We start from the raw sequence: 17,455 nt of genomic DNA on the forward strand, positions 1-17,455 counted from the left end.
TCACAAAGAAACTGGCTGGAACACAGTCTCTAGTGAGTATAGGTACAGGTCAGACAATTCATCACAATTTGGCAAGTGAGGGACAATGATGGATTCGTGGGGCAGTGAGAATGGTAGATATCAAAGTGCTCATATCAAAGATAGAATCAATGGTGTTAATCCCACTGGTGTTGGCACATGGCCTAGTAGATAAGGCATCGGTCTAGTGATCTGAAGGTCACTAGTTCGAGCCTCAGCTGAGGCAGTGCGTTGTGTCCTTGAGCAAGGCACTTAACAACACATTGTTCTGCAACGACACTGGTGCCAAGTATGGGTCCTAGTGCACTTCCCTTGGACAACATCGGTGGCGTGGTAGTTGCAGCATGGGCAGCTACCGGTCTCCCATACAACCCTGCCCAGGCCTGTGCCCTGGAAAAACCTTCCAAGGCACAAATCCATGGGCTTGCAAGACTAACAGATGCCTATTATTAAATTATTATCAATCCCAGGTAATATCAGGTGTGAGGAAGGCTGGTGGACACAGAACCCTAGGAGGATATCTCAAGGGAATTGCCTCTTCAGGTGGAGAAGGAAAACTTGAGTGTGCAGCTGGTCAACTGGCTTGAGCACTGGAGTCCACTGTGTCACAGATCCTCAACAAGAGCCCATTCATTCCTGGTACAGGTGCTGGCCACCTCACTACATATCAACTTGTGTAAGCTTCTGCAGGTTATACAAAGAGAAAAATTATAACGACCACGGGATTAGGACATGTCTGCAGAAGAAGAGCGAGGAAGCGTTAACGTGTATTTGGATCATGCTAAAACATTCAGGCTCAGAGGAATGTCTCCATCTTACCTCTCCAACCATTGACTGAGGAAGAACTTGCCATCCTCTTTTGCTCCTTTTTCTTGAACTCTGTTCACCCACTTCAAGTTTGTTTCACTCTGCTATTAAATCAAATCTACAGTTTTCACTCAAATTGAGTGCTTGCTAGAAATTAAGACTCGTGTCACAGGGAGTATGGGAAAGAAGCCACTTTTAATTCTGAAAACCAGAACTGTTAAGAATAAATAGACTTTTGGATTATCTCCATCTTCCTTTGGGAATGTATTCACTTCATTCGGTAGTCATCAGGTCTGGAAAGAAGGAAAAAAACAGAAATCAGAAAGTGAAATTTTATCCAACACTAAAACGACATCTGTTTCAATTTAATAGAGACATGACAGTTTTTGAAAAATCCAAAACGACTGTCATTATACCAGTATATCCACCATTTTAGCTCTATTTATTTTAACTAATTTAAAAAGCACAAGCTCATTTTGAGTGCACTGACACACTCAATTAGCTTACCCAGGGTCACATTCATTTCTCCTGGATGGATTCAGTCCAACCCATTTTGCAAAGCTACAGCACTATTTTGAATCCTGGACAAGCATATTGTGGATTACTTTAAAGGAGATTTTAGCTCCGATTATGGATTTTAAAGCCAGATACACCATCTTAAATACAATCCTCAGTCTTTCGAGTGCTCTTTGACCAGGAGTTAGGTGAAAGGAAAGGAAAATGAAGCAGAAGCCCCTCTTGTGCTCTGTCATGGAGAAAATCTTTTCAAACCGAGAACTGAGAACAGGAACTCTCAACGTGGGAACTTCTGCCACCACTCTATTAAGGCCTTTCAACATTCGATAGGTTTCAATAAGATCCCCCCTGTTCTTCTAAATTCCAGCGAGTACAAGCCCGCAGCCTTCAATTGTTCCTCATATGCTAATCTTATCATCCTCCTCTGAATTCTCTCCAAAGTTCTTAAATAGAGGGCCCAAAATTGCTTACAGTACTCTGTGAGGCCTCACCAGTGCCTTATACAGACTCAGCATTAGTATGCTAACAGACTCATACATTGCCTTCTGTTGGTTTTTTAAAATTTCCCAATTCTCTAACTTCCCACTAATTTCTGCTCTATTACATGCTACCTCTTTTGCTTTTATGTTGGCCATTATTTCCCTTGTCAGCCGCAGCTGCTTCATCCTGCTTTCAGAATACTTCCTTTTCTTTGGGATGTATCTATCCTGCATCTTCTGAATTGCTCCTAGAAACTCTAGCTGTTGCTGCTCTGTCATCATCCTTGCTAGAGTCTCCTTCCTCTGCATATTAAACTCTTTGGATATTAAACTCTCAACTACAATCATCCTTCAGCCATGACTCCATGATATCTATGACATTGTATCTGCCAATCTCTAACTGCACAACAAGATTATCTACCTTATTTCATATATCATCTGATCTCAAATATAACACATTCACGGCTGTATTTGTCATCCTTTTACACTGCAACTCATCCCACTGACTGCAATTTTGCTCCATCATCTGCCTGCCCTTCCTGACAGTCTCACTATGTACTACCTCTGCTTGTAAATCAACATCCCAATGCACAGACCTATCATACCAGTTCCCATCCCCTGCCAGATTAGCTTATAAGCTCCCCAACAGCTCTAGCAAACCTGCCTGCAAGGACATTGGCCCCCTTCTGGTGCAGGTGTAGCCCATCTTCTTTGTGCAGGTCATACCTTTCCCAGAAGAGATCCCAATGATCTGAAACCCATTCTTAATTATTCAGACTAAGTCGTCTGTTAATAACTTACAGCACTCAGCTAATGATTAACACATTGCAACATAAAGGAACACAACAATAGCCTGCATTTTATACTAGTAACGACAACAAATCTATTAGTTTTTGCTGTGAAACTGACAACAACTGCGAGATTCTTGCAAAAGTTCAAATTAAAAGTCTCAAGATGTCTTTATTGATTTACCCCTCTTCCACCATCTGCACCACTTGTGATTTTCTTCAAAACAACTATGTTATCGAACTGGAATTAATACTTGCTTTGTGTCAAATAACAGGGAGATCTGATGCTTTGGTGCATGATGGTCAATTGAGTTTTTCAATTATTTTATTAAGCCAAATCAGGGTTAGCAACCCTAAAAATGGTATGCAATAATGTATGCAGATATATAGTTCAAACCATACATGCTTTTAAAAACTTTAGGATATACAAGTTTCTACCTTAATTAATTCTGAAGGTGCCAATCTTTATATACATCAATGTGCACATTGTTTAAAAATAAATTAAGAACTTCTTTTTCAATTTTTTTTTCCAATTTGGTATCTGTGACAACTTTTCAACCACTTGATGCTGGATGCGCAACTGTACTATTTGAACAAAATTTTAGCCCTCCATCTTATCAGCAATGTCCTCTCTAATTTGTAATGACCAGTGTGTGCAAACATCTTGTGCTGTGCAATTTATTGCCCAGTGACAACAACATATGTGAACTGAGTTTTTAAATGGAAGTAAACCTGAAGCTATTCTAAAGATAATAAACTACCGAGTCCGGTTTGTTGTTCATTGCTTAGAAGAAATAAAATAATACACGTCAATGAGTCTTATTTCTCATATACTATATGACAGCATGTAATAATATCAATCTGTTCACATATTATTAAAGTTGTTTGAAATGGTCAAAATATAAAATTACAAAACTAGTTGATAAAATATCCACATAGATATTTTATTTGGAAATCATTGCATACAGAACAGATTTTGTAGCTGAATTACATAAGAGATGTAAAGTTGAACAAGATAATGACCATATTTAAGTTGCTTAGTCATTTTTCTCCCTCCTGTCTTTCGCATTTACCCATTTTTTGTAAACTCTGTCAAGACTAATAAATCCTCCTTCCAACAGATAGCTTTGAATTCTCATCAGCATATCCAAATGACAATCAATTAAATGGTTTCTCAGTTTGTTTTTGATTTGATTCATTAGGCTAACATCTCTTTCACAGGTAGCTCTAGTGCAAGAAAGTTCTGCCAGCGTCCACCAACTTCGCAAAGCCACTAAAAGCCACTCCACTTTAAATGAACTAGCAGTTCTTTTGCGCTTCACACTCTTTGCTTCCTTGGAATTCAACATAGTGAATCAATAATTTCTTCAATAAAAACACCATAAATAAGCCATTTCTAAAATCTGAAGACAAATTATAGCAAATGTCACATTGTCGCCATCGTCCACATCAGAAACTGGAAATGGAAAAGTGATTGTGTACGACCATGAAATATATTTAACATGCCAACAAGGTAGAGCGTGACAAGCTTTTGTGTGCAGTATAAATCCTTTGTGCGCTAGCAGCAGCAGATGCATGCACACATTAGAGGGAGGTTTGCTCATCAGTGATGCAATGTACAGAGTAATCTTTATCTCTGGAAGCATTTCATTCCAAATATGTATTGGATATGGAGTGAATCAGTCTTATTCAGTTCCTTAATTACCAGCTCTCCTGCACTGTATATCCTCATTTATAAAACCCCAGATGTTGTTAGCTTTTCATGGGTTTCTCCACTTGCACACTTACTTTACAGGGAATCACTATATTGGAATCATTCAACATCATTTCTCATCAATAGCTAATTTGATTTCTGCTCAAACATTATCATGAACTTTACACCTGCTTTAGCCTTTTCAATAAATTTCCTCACACATTTCTGAGACTTTCACAGTCCTCTTGAAGTCTGCTGAAGCATTTTCTATTGAGCGGGCAGCCAGTTTAAGACTATGCTCTCTATATTCTGATACAAGAAACACAGACCGTTCCTCAGTTTTTTTTTAAGAGATATCCTAACGCCATAGTAGTTGTAGTTGTATACTAACCTTTTGACAATCATGCATTAGGACACTTAAATCCCTTTTACAGTGAAAAAAATTGTTCACATGCAGATCATTTCATTACAACAATGTATTGAGGTAGTGCAAGGGAAGCAAGAAGAGAATGTACACTATAGTATTACAATTACAAAGAACGTGCGATGCAGGCAAATTAATAGAGTCCAAGGCCATAACAAAGTAGGTTGTGAGGTCAACAGTCCATTTTATTGCACAAAAGGATAGTTGTAGTATGGCGTGAAGCTGAGCTTGAGGTTGGTGTATCTGAGAAAACACTAATCTCACACCGTTTAGACATTTCCTTCTCCTCCAAAAAAAGACATTTTCACATTTTCTCACACTTTACTTCATTTGCCCATTCATTCACTTTACCATCTATAGTCAGAATCTGAATTAGGTTTAATATCACTGGTATACAGTTGAAGTCAGAAGTTTACATACACCTTAGCCAAATACAGTTAAACTCAGCTTTTCACAATTCCTGACATTTAATCCTAGAAAACATTCTCTGTCTTAGGTCAGTTAGGATCACTACTTTATTTTAAGAATGTGAAATGTCAGAATAATAGTAGCATGATTTATTTCAGCTTTTATTTCTTTCATCACATTCTCAGTGGGTTAGAAGTTTACATACACTTTGTTAGTATTTGGTAGCATTGCCTTTAAATTGTTTAACTTGGGTTAAACGTTTTGGGTAGCCTTCCACAAACTTCTCACAATAAGTTGCTGGAATTTTGTTCCATTCCTCCAGACAGAACTGATGTAACTGAGTCAGGTTTGTAGGCCTCCTTGCTCACACACGCTTTTTCAGGTCTGCCCACAAATTTTCTATCGGACTGAGGTCAGGACATTGTGATGGCCACTCTAATACCCTGACTTTGTTGTCCGTAGCAATTTTGCCACAACTTTGGAACTATGCTTGGGGTCATTGTCCATCTGGAAGACCCATTTACAACTGAGCTTTAACTTCCTGGCTGATATCTTGAGATGTTGCTTCAATACATCCACATTAATTTTTCTTCCTCATGATGCCATCTATTTTGAAGTGCACCAGTCCCTCCTGCAGCAAAGCACCCCCACGACATGCTGCTGCCACCCCCCATGCTTCATGGTTGGGACGGTGTTCTTCGGCTTGCAAGCCTCACCCTTTATCCTCCAAACATAACGATGGTTATCATGGCCAAACAGTTCAATTTTTGTTTCATCAGACCAGAGGACATTTCTCCAAAAAGTCAGATCTTTGTCCCCATGTGCACTTGCAAACTGTAGTCTGGCTTTTTTTAATGGTGTTTTGGAGCAGTGGCTTCTTCCTTGCCGAGCAGCCTTTCAGGTTATGTCGATATAGGACTCGTTTTACTGTGGATATAGATACTTGTCTACCTGCTTCCTCCAGCATCTTCACAGGGTCCTTTGCTGTTGTTCTGGGATTGATTTGCATTTTCATGCCAAAGTACGTTCATCTCTAGGAGACAGAATGCATCTCCTTCCTGAGTGGTATGATGGCTGCGTGGTCCCATGGTGTTTATACTTGCATACTGTTGTTTGTACAGATGAACGTGGTACCATCAGGCGTTTGGAAATTGCTCCCAAGAATGAACCAGATAATTTTTTTTCCCTGAGGTTTTGGCTAATTTCTTTTGATTTTGTTTGTAAACTTCTGCCCCACTGGAATTGTGATATAGTCAATTAAAAGTGAAATAATCTGTCTGTAAACAATTGTTGGAAAAATTACTCGTGTCATGCACAAAGTAGATGTCCTCAACATCTTGCCAAAACTATAGCTTGCTAATATGAAATCTGTGGAGTGGTTAAACAATGAGTTTTAATGACACAATGCACAATGGTTTTCCTGACGGACCCGCTATAAATAGGAACTCATTTTCCCATTGTTCATTGAATTCATGCTTACTATCACTTTCTACTTTCCTTTTGCTCATTTTCTTTTGCACTGTGTTGGGTAACTGAATGTAAAAACAAGGCTTAATTTTCAAAAAAGTACAAAACTGCAAATGTTCACAAAGGACGAACAAAACACAACTCCGTAGTGCACGAGTGTCAATTGTAAACTGACTGGCAAAAACCTGTGACATACCGCTGGTGTATCAAATGTGTATTGAACAGTTATGGAACGACTGCAGAACAAAAGTCCTTCTTTCCTAGTTTGACTCAATGAACATTTTTTAAAATTGAAAACAGATTAATGTGAAAGAAGATAACATTCGCTAAAAGATGTGCACAAAATAATAAAATCACTAAAAAATAATTGCTAAGTTTTAGACTTATTCTCTGTAAAACCCATTTCTAGCTCTAAGCTACTTGAATTCCTGTTACAGATTTTGTTTCCACAAATCGGTTTTTGGTTAATACTTTTTGCATGAGTAGGCTTACTTTTTTATTATTATCACTAGGGTGCAAAGCGCCACTTCTAACCATCTAATGCGCCAAATGTGCCGTAGGTTGGCCACCCCTGATCTACAGTATATTCCTTTACAGTCCCCTTGTACCTCTTTATCACTTATTCATACCTGTTCTTATGTCATCAGCAAGACTAGTAACCCTGCCTTTGGTAGCTTTATCCATATAATTTATATAAACGTTAAAAGTCAAAGATGTTATTAATATCTTGCTAATTAGAAAAAGACCCATTTATGTCTACAGACCACCCCTTGGTAACAAAAGGGTTTTCTTTTTGCAAACATGTTTATACAAATTGATTTTGTCCGTAAGTCACAAAATATATACAAGAATCACTTGATATAGTAATCACACTTTGACAGTTCTGTAATGAATGGCATTAAGAGAATACGAGACTGATTAGAACAAACAATTACTCAAAGTGGAGAGAGTAAATTTATGCTGTTCGCAGGAATGAACATATGTTGGACTTTTGAATTGTAATAACATTTGAGGAGCTTGTTTATATGTAGGTGTGTCCATAAAATGGGTGCTCTTAACCAGGGGACAGCTTGTACTTCGTTTCCTATTAATCAGCCAATCTTCTACACACGCCAATACTTACCTCCAACATCATCAAAGGTTCAATATATACAACTTGAAATACTTCTCTGAGTAGCCATGAAACCAAGAAAGAAAAGAAAAGCATCATGACCATTAGCTCTCAAAATCCCTCCTCCCACACAATAAAAATGAATAAAATGGAAGAGGCACATTGACCCTCAAATTTCTCTCCCCGCACATAAAAAACACAAGAAAGATTGGGTGAAAATCACAGAATATAAAAATAACTCTAAGATTGAAAAAAAGTCTATAGTCAAAGTTAATTTCCTGGGCAACTTTCTCTGTAGCAGAGCCATTAAAAGACAGGCAGCCAGCGCTCACCCTCCACACTTGCCTCGTTGTTTCAATCTCTCTTGTTGCTTTAATCAGTGCACAATGAAGCTTTAATCAGCAAAATGGAGTCAAACAATGACTTAAGCCCCGTCCCACAACCTGCCTGCGATGGGATTTGCGCACACTGCCTCTGCCTCCTAGAATCGTCTTGGAGACTGCAGAGTGCTGGAACATCCAACTGACCATAAACTGCAAATCACAACCTCCAACATTTCCAGAATCACATCCAAGATGAAAAACAAAAGTAAAAGACATAAAAGAAGTGAAATATATGGTTTCAAGATCTATCCAGGAAATATTGATTGAAGGAGTGTTGTATGCAGGTACATCTTGAATGGAAGTCTTTAGGATTTATCTTCTATGGTCACTTTAAGAGGGCACCTTATCAAATTTTAAGTACAGGTGGCCCCCGTTTTTTGAATGTTCGCTTTACGACACCTCAGTGTTACGAAAGAACTACATTAGTTTCCTGTTTTCACTAATAGAAGATGTTTTCACTTTTACGAAAAAAGGCAGCTCCTCACCCGGAACTGCATTCTAGCCGCCATAGCTTAAACACGTACCTGTGAGCATCTGTGCTTTATGTTGATTTATTTTGTGCATCCGTTAGCAAGATGAGTTCTAAGGTACCGGAAAAGCCTAAGAGAGCTCGTAAGGGTGTTACACTTAGTGTAAAACTAGACATAATTCAACATTTTGATCGTGGTGAACGAAGTAAGGACATTGGCCGTGTGTTGGACCATTCGCACTATTTATATGCAGAAAAAAAAACTCTTGAAAGCTGCCGATGTTACTGTTGGTTCTGCTCGTAGCAAAGTGGTCTTGCTTAGTCGGCATCCAAATAATGGATAAAATGAAAAGTCTATTGCTTGAGTGGATTGATAGGTGTACAAAGTGTGGTGTTCTGTTAAGTTATCTTATAACTAAGGAGAAATCAGTCAGTCTTTTTAATAAGCTGAAACAAAAAGCACTGGATGATGGTGATGAAAGTGTTGTGAAAGTGGAATTTAAAGGTAGTCATGGGTGGTTTGATTGGTTTCTGAGGCGAGGGCAGCTTCGTAGTTTAACGTTTACTGGAAAGAGTGCTTTGGCTGATACTAAAGCTGCCGAAAAGTTCTGAGCAAAAATTGCCGAGCAAGACATTTATTTCGATAGAAGAAAAGCAGGCTAAGAGACACAAGGCATCGAAGGACAGGTTTACCCTAATGCCTATGACTAACGCCACTGGTGATGCTGTCCTTCAGCCTCTACTAGTGTACCATTCAGAAAATCCGAGGGCACTTAAAGTTGTTTATAAGAAAACACTTCCTGTTGTGTTCCGTGCACCCAACCTCCGACGACTCACACACCATCATCAGTGTGCTTGCTGTCTTCCTCATTCTGGTAAGTGAAACTACACTGTACAGTACATACATTCTTTCTACTTTATATAGGCTGTGTATTTTTATGTGGCATTTGGTATGATTTGTTATTTGGTATGAGACTGCTTCTGCTATGCTAGTAGCGCTAAGTAGTGAGATTTTTGCTACGCTAGACATCGCAGAAAAGTATTCCTGCTTTATAGAGGTTGTGCATTTATCATATCATTTCTGCTTTTACTATATGTTACTGTTATTTTAGGTTTTATGTGTTATTTGGCATGATTTTGTAGGTTATTTTTTGGGTCTGAGAACGCTCACAAATTTTTCCCATATTAATAAATGGTAATTGCTTCTTCGCTTTACATCATTTCGGCTTACAAACAGTTTCACAGGAATGCTCTCCCTTCGGATAGCGGGGGAAACCTGTATAGTACATTCAGAGAAAAAGGAGCACATCTTGAGCTAACTAATGAGGTCCTGGATAACACCTCTTCCAGAAATTAGCACACTGTCAACACAAATAGCAGCCCAGATCTGACAGCAGTGAGACTTGAACCCATAACTTTGACTCAGAGGCAGGAGTATTGTCATTTAAACTGGAACTGCCATTTTGCAGATGAAACTGGAGAAATCCATGTTAACACATCCAAATTCCAGGAGTCAATGTCAGCATGCTGGTGCCTACATTGAATCAATTGTAAATCGTGTTTATATTCTCTCTTTTCTTTTGCTACAATGGTAAAAGCTGGATAAACGCAAAGATCATTTTCACTGCAACATCCCCGACCACAACAGAAGTTTACCAGGCTGAATCCTGTGATGGCAGGAGGGAGGTGGGGAATGGGGTTTTGACCTCCGAGGAGAAATAAAACAAACAGGGTGTATACTCTCTCATTTTAATAGAATGAGAGGAGATCTCACTGAAACATTAAAAATTCTTGTGGAGTTTGACAGGATAGTTTGCCTGGATGGTTATTTAGTTTGGGGGTTAGATGCCTTAGACAGTACCTTCCAATCCTATAACCTCCATCAGAACATCATCACCTGGAAGTAATCCTCCAAGTTGCATACCATTCTTGGAAATATATCATTGTTCTTTTGCCAATGGGTCAGAATCTTGGAACTCTCCGTCTACCATCATTGTGATCATCACTATACACCCTTCAAGTACTCCAGCAGTTGAGGAAGGCAGCTCACCAGCACCTTCTCAGGGACAACGAGCGATGGGAAGTTAAATGCTGGCTCAGCCCATGAAGCCCTCATCCCTTGAAGTTTAAAGTTCAAAGTAAATTTATTATCAAAGCGTGTGTATGTCAGCATATATGACCCTGAAACTCATTTTCCTGTAGGCATTCACAGATGAACAAATACACCAGAAACAATGAAAAACTACACACAAAGACTGACAAACTATCAATGTGCAGAAGATGACAAATTGTGCAAATACAAAAGAAAAACAAATAATAATAAAAATAAATAAGTAAATAAATAATACTGAGGACATGAGATGCAGATCCTCGAAAGTGAGTCCATAGGTTGTGGAATCAGCTTGGTGTTGAGGTGAGTGAAGTTGGTTGAAGGAGGACCTAGTGGTGTGGGACCCAAGGTCTCTGTACCTCCTTCCTGACGGCGGGGATCCTTGCTGATGGATGCTCTTTTCTTGTGGCAGCACTCCTCGCAGATGTGCACAGTGGTGGGGCGGCCTTTTCCTGAGATGGATGGAGTTGTATTCAGTACTTCTTGTAATGTTTTTCCATTCTTGGGCACTGGTGTTTCTGTGATGCAACTAGTCAGGATATTCTCCACTCCACTGTGCAGCTATAGAAATTTGACAGGAATTTAGATGACATATTGAATCTGCTGAAATTTTTAAGAAAGTAGAGGAACTGCTGTGCCTTCTTTGAAATGGCTCTGATTTCCTGCCCAGGACAGATCTCCTAAAATAACACCACCAAGGAATTTAAAGTTCCATCTCTGATCCCCTAATGAGGACTGGCTTATGGACTGCTGGTTTCTTTCTCCTGTAGTCACCAATCAAGCTTTTTAGTTTTGCTGATGTTGAGTTAGAGGTTGTCGCAACATTCAACACAATTTTCAGTCCCCCTCCTATACTGTATAGGAATTCCTTGCCACCTTTGATTTGGTCAACAACAATAGTGTCATTAAAAAATTTAAATATGGCATTGGAGTTGTACTTGGCCTCAAGCCGAAGAAATCCAGGGTCTAAGCACACAGCCTTGTGCTGATGGTGACTGTGGATGAGGTGATGTTACTAATCCAAACTGACTGGGGTCTGCAAGTAGGAAATCAACAATCCAGTTGCACAGGGAGATATAGAGGTCTACGTCTTGGAGCTTATTGATTAGCTTCCAGCAGAGGATAGTATTGAATGCTCAGCTGCAGTCAATGAAAACCATCCTGATGTATGCATCTTCAATGTCTATATATTACAGGCTTGAGTGAAGAGCCAATGAAATAGCATCCAGCAACCCTGCATGTGCACACCAAACATGAGTGGTAGTGGGGATGAAGGATGTGTGGAAGGTATATATCAGTTGCTGTCCCAATGACTACATAGGGGAATGCCCCCCCTATTCTCAAGAGAAACTCTGAGGCTGCATCTTACCCAATCCTAGTGGTTGGAGCTTTAAAAATAGCATGCAATTATTTGTTCCTATTTATCAGTTTGTTTTTCCCTTTCAAATAAAGCAACATATTTCTTCTTTTAATCTGGATTTTGTACAGCAATTGCTGTGAATTTTTAATGAGAAGTTTATATATAGAAATCATACCAGAAAGGAACAGATTTTTACATTTAATGTGAAGCTAAAAATGATACACAAATCCATTCCATGTGTTGGAAAGTGTGGTTACTCAGTGCCAATGTAATTCCCTTGTAAAAACAGTCCACTTTAACAATTTCAGTCAAGCACCAACAGCACTTTGATCACCCCAAGTTCTGGAACTTAACTTTCTGTCAAACTATTCCAGACTCACATAATCAAAAGAAGTTTACACCAAGGCTCATGATATTTGATTATGATTTAATTTACACATCATTAACTTAATCTTCTCTTCTGTGATGCTGAGGATGAGATTTTTTCTGGCGTGTAATTGACATACTAGTACAGTCGGCCCACCTTATGTGCGGATACCAAAAAACGCGGATGCTCAAATCCTTTATATAAAATGGTGTGGTATTTGCATATAACCTATGCACATCCTCCCGTATACTTTAAATCATCTCTAGATTACTAATAATACCTAATAGAATGTAAATACTATGTAAACAGTTGTTATACTGTATTGTTTAGGGAATAATGACAAGGAAAAAAAGTCTGTACATGTTCAGTACAGACGCAACCATCGTAGCTCTTCCGGGAACACTGATGCCGCCTCGGCATCAGCCGATCCCGATTCTCCAGTGATCTTTAAGTTCTTGAGGCTGTAATGCTTTCCATAGCTAGCCAGCCATCCCCTACTAGCTTTAAACTCCCTCCTCTCGCTCATAACACAAGTAGCGAACGAATGAGACGCGAGGTGAACAATGCTCAAACAACGATCTCTAGATTACAGTACTTTTAATACCTAATACAATGGAAATGATATGTAAAAAGTTGTTACACTGTATTGTTTAGGGAATACGGACGCTTTGGTGAAGGCTCAATAATACTAAGGTCAGGAACTGTGGAGGGTGAGGGCTGAGGACCACTTCGGCAAGCGACATACCACTTTTCAAAAGATCTAAGATTTTTACTTTCTTGGCGAGAGATAGCACTTTACGCTCCCTCCTAGCCTTTGAGGAATTGCTTTGACCACTTAATTGCTTTTTAGGAGCCATTTTTTCACAGAAACAATGTAGCAACCAAACGAGACGCGAGGCGAACAATACTCAAAGAACGAGTGCTGGAGAGAGAACTTCCGAGTTTTCCCGATCTGCGGTTGATTGAATCGGTGCATGTGGAACCCGCGGATAAGGAGGGCTGACTGTATAGAACTTCCCACAACAACTGCCTGCACCACAGCAACAAAAATTGAGAATATTTCTTACAGTTTCAGAATTGATTGGAATGACCAGCCACGTCAATATAAATCCACTATTCTAAATCTAGATGTGGAACAGAAGGCTTTAGATATATAAAGTGTAGGAGATAATATTGTCTTTGTTGTGCTTATTTTCTTGGCTTGATAAATCACTGTCTTATTTAGACAGAGGATGAGAGGTGACCTGATAGAGGTGTATAAGATGATGAGAGGCATTGATCGTGTGGATAGTCAGAGGCTTTTTCCCAAGGTTGAAATGGCTGCCACAAGAGGGCACAGGTTTAAGATGCTGGGCAGTAGGTACAGAGGAGATGTCAGGGGTAAGTTTTTTTTACGCAGAGAGTGGTGAGTGTGTAGAATGAGCTGTCAGCAACGGTGGTGGAGGCAGATACGATAGGGTCTTTTAAGAGACTTTTGGATAGGTACATGGAGCTTAGAAAAATAGAGGGCTATAGGAAACCCTAGTCATTTCTGAGGTAGGGACATGTTCGGCACAACTTTGTGGGCCGAAGGGCCTGTATTGTGCTGTAGGTTTTCTATGTTTCTATGCTTATCAAACACAGCAGGAGTAGCCTGCAGTCTACAGATGCCCTTGCACACTTGTTTATTGAAGAAGGGCTGAAGAATACCTCCTACCTAAAACACTCTAAAAGATGTACACCAGGATTTTGCCTGGATTGGAGAGTACTAATTAACAGGAGAGGTTGAACAAACTTGAGGTGTTTTCTCAGGAGTTAGTGGCTTAGGGGCGAATTGATAGAAGATAACTGTCTTTTTTCAGGGTAGAAATGTCAAATACATGAGGGCATATCATTAACGTGAAAGGGGGAATGTTTAAGGGAGATTTATGAGACAAGTAATTTTGTTTACGCACACACAGAGAGCAAATTACTGTATTTAGTTTTTTTTATATTCCAGATTTATTGAACTGAATCTGAATTCCCTAACTAGTATGGTGGGATTTGAGCGTGCACCTGGATATTATTAATCAAACTTAATCCTTTTCAACAGACAATCTACAGGAAGAACTCAGTGGGTTGAGGAGCATCTTTAGGGAAAGGAATTGTTGATATTTTGGATTGAAACTTTGAATCAGGACTGGGAATGGAGAGGGAAGATGATCAGTTTCAAGAGAGGACAATGATTGGTAGGTGATAGATGGACCAAGGAGTGCTGAAGGACAAACAGCAGATCGAGTTAACTGGGGAGGGTAGGGGTGGATTTGGGAGAGAGATGCAGGCCCAACACATAAATGCAATGACAATGAAGGCATGCTAGTGTCTCTACCTTAGAAGGTTAAGGAGGTTCAACATGGCATTGAACACTCCAAACAGAAAGTAACTTGGTAGGTTGCATCATGGTTTGGTATGGCAATCTGGATGTGCAGCAATGTAAAAGGCTGCAGAGAGTAGTAGATTCAGCTCAATACATCATAGGAACATCCCTCCCATCATTTGAAGTATCTGCATGAGGCACTGTATCAAGAAGGCAACATCTATCATCAAAGACCCCATCATCTGTCCTGGCCATCTTATTACAACTACCATTGAAGAGCAGGCACAAATATCCTGAAGTCCCATTACTATGTATAAGAACAGCTATTTCCTTTCAAGCATTTGGTTGCTGAACAAACCAATACAATTCTAACTACTACCTCAGTACAGCAACACTATGACCACTTTGTAGACACAAGCCTATGCTGCCAATGTCAAGCTTTAAATTTGCTATATATCAATGACTGGTGAGGCAGGGGGGTGGCTACGCTCAGTTCTCAGGCATTAATTCCATTCTCTGCCCCGTTCAAAACCCACATTCCCATTGATCCTGGATGTGCTGATCTGTGTCTGTACAGACTGAATTGGGGATACTGGCACACAAATAGTTGACATCACTCGAACAATGCACAACAGCTGTTATTGAAACTAGCGTTGCCTCTGGAGAACTGGGAAAGCCAGGACAGCAACAAGTCTAATGAGACACTGTACAGTATAAAACATAATGCAAAATATATGGGCACATCTAACTAGGTTTCTAATACAATACCAGCACTTAAAGATTTTTATCTAAGCGCGGAAACCCTACTGGAATGGTACTGCCTACACTTACAAAGAATTATTTGCTCTAAGTATACCATTAGTGTAATATTAGAAAGTTGCTACCAGGTACAATGAAACCAGAACACTTATTTGTGTTACTGCAATAATTGATGTGTTGTTGCAGAGTTAACTGAAATTGTAAATTTAAATTCAGAACAGGATGATTAGCAGTTGGCCTGGTAACTTGTGACCAATTGATTCTGCCTCTCACCACAGAGTTGGCTCTATTCATTATTTCAGCTGGAGAGCAGAACATCTATAAAATCTCGCCACCTGATAGAATTAGACAGGAGATTAAAAGTTTAATCCAGAGCCTGGGCAGCTTAACGTTCTGTATGGTGTTTATTGGTTAATTAGTGCACAGTGCAGAATGTTCCTAAATATAACAAAGAGACAAGGAAAAAAGTTGTTCCTGTGAGCCAAACTGTAGCAACCAAGCACTGAACACTGACCATTCACTATGCATCTTTTAATCTACTGAACTGGTAGAATAGTTTGCTCATTAATGCGTGGTTGAGAAAACACTTTCCTTTTACTTTTCCAGCACAATCTTGCCCATTGTTTTGGATGATTTCTGGTTTATCATTTTCTGCTGCTAGACACATGAGCCATTAAGAAGACGGACGCCTCACGTCTTAATAAGCTGGTAAGGAAGGCGGGCTCTGTCGTGGGCAAAGTACTGGAGAGTTTAACATCGGTAGCTGAGCGAAGGGCGCTGAGTAGGCTACGGTCAATTATGGATAACTCTGAACATCCTCTACATAGCACCATCCAGAGACAGAGATGCAGTTTCAGTGACAGGTTACTATCGATGCAATGCTCCTCAGACAGGATGAAGAGGTCAATACTCCCCAATGCCATTAGGCTTTACAATTCTACCGCCAGGACTTAAGAACTTTTTAAAAGCTATTATTAATGCTTTTTGAGATGGTGATTTAGATGCATATCATATTTTTTTACTGAGTTAAGTATTGTATGTAATTAGTTTTGCTACAACAAGTGTATGGGACATTGGAAAAAAAGTTGAATTTCCCCATGGGGATGAATAAAGTATCTATCTATCTATGTGCAGTCACCAGTCACAAAGAAAACTGAAACTTCACATTAAATGCTTGATACTACTCACACAAAATTCTGGAGGATTTCAGCAAGCTAGCAGCATTTACACAGGGGGATAAATTGTTGACTCTTCTGACCATGGCCCTTCATCAGTCCTGATGAAGGATCTCTGCCCAAAACGCTGACCCGTTTATTCTCAATAGATACTGCTTGACTCCGAGTTCCTTCAGCATTTGTGTTACTCAATATTTCTAGCATCTGCAGAATCTCTTGTGTTATCATTGCTTGTGCTGCATGAACCCAAGTTCAGCGGAAAGGTAATCTTAACATTCAAAATGAATTTTTTTTCCCATTCATTATCTGCAAGCACAAAACATTTCATCCAATTTTAGTTGACAGTTGATTATTACCGAGTAAAAATTAAAATTAAGAATAGCTTTTAAATAACTGTTTTTTTTAAAAGGAAGCTCCAGTAAAGCAAAAATTCTCCTAGTGAGAATTAAGACAGATTGTAGCACAATATCAACATTTAATTCCAATCAGGTACAGAAACACAATATCCCAATTTAGGATGGTACCTGGAGGCTGTTGTACCTCCCCACTGATCTCTCTCCTGGAACTTATTCCTACAAGCAATACAAGTGCTACACCTGCCTTACACCTCCTCCCTCGCCACTGAGGGTTCCAAATAGACCTTCCCGGTGAGCCAGCACTTTGCCTGTGAGTCTGTTGGTGAGGCCTAGCTCAGACTGGAGGAGCAACACCTCACATTCTATCTCGGTGGCCTTCAACCTGATGCATGAACATTCGTTTTCTCTATATTCTGGCAACTACTCCCCC

The 17,455-nt window shown here is 39.6% G+C and overlaps 1 protein-coding gene across 1 annotated transcript in view; it reads right to left on the reverse strand.

Annotated features, from left to right (window-relative positions):
• Positions 1-1,001: 1,001 nt before the first annotated feature.
• The window catches only part of mrpl13 (mitochondrial ribosomal protein L13), a 118,838-nt gene continuing 102,384 nt past the window's right edge, over positions 1,002-17,455 (reverse strand). Inside the window, exon 7 of the mRNA XM_073050262.1 lies at positions 1,002-1,118. Coding sequence (XP_072906363.1) covers positions 1,094-1,118 — 25 coding nt within the window. The 3' untranslated portion in view covers positions 1,002-1,093. The remainder of the gene's footprint in view (positions 1,119-17,455) is intronic.

Source organism: Hemitrygon akajei, chromosome 1 (genome assembly GCF_048418815.1).
Source record: "Hemitrygon akajei chromosome 1, sHemAka1.3, whole genome shotgun sequence".
Classification (NCBI taxonomy): Eukaryota; Metazoa; Chordata; class Chondrichthyes; order Myliobatiformes; family Dasyatidae; genus Hemitrygon; species Hemitrygon akajei.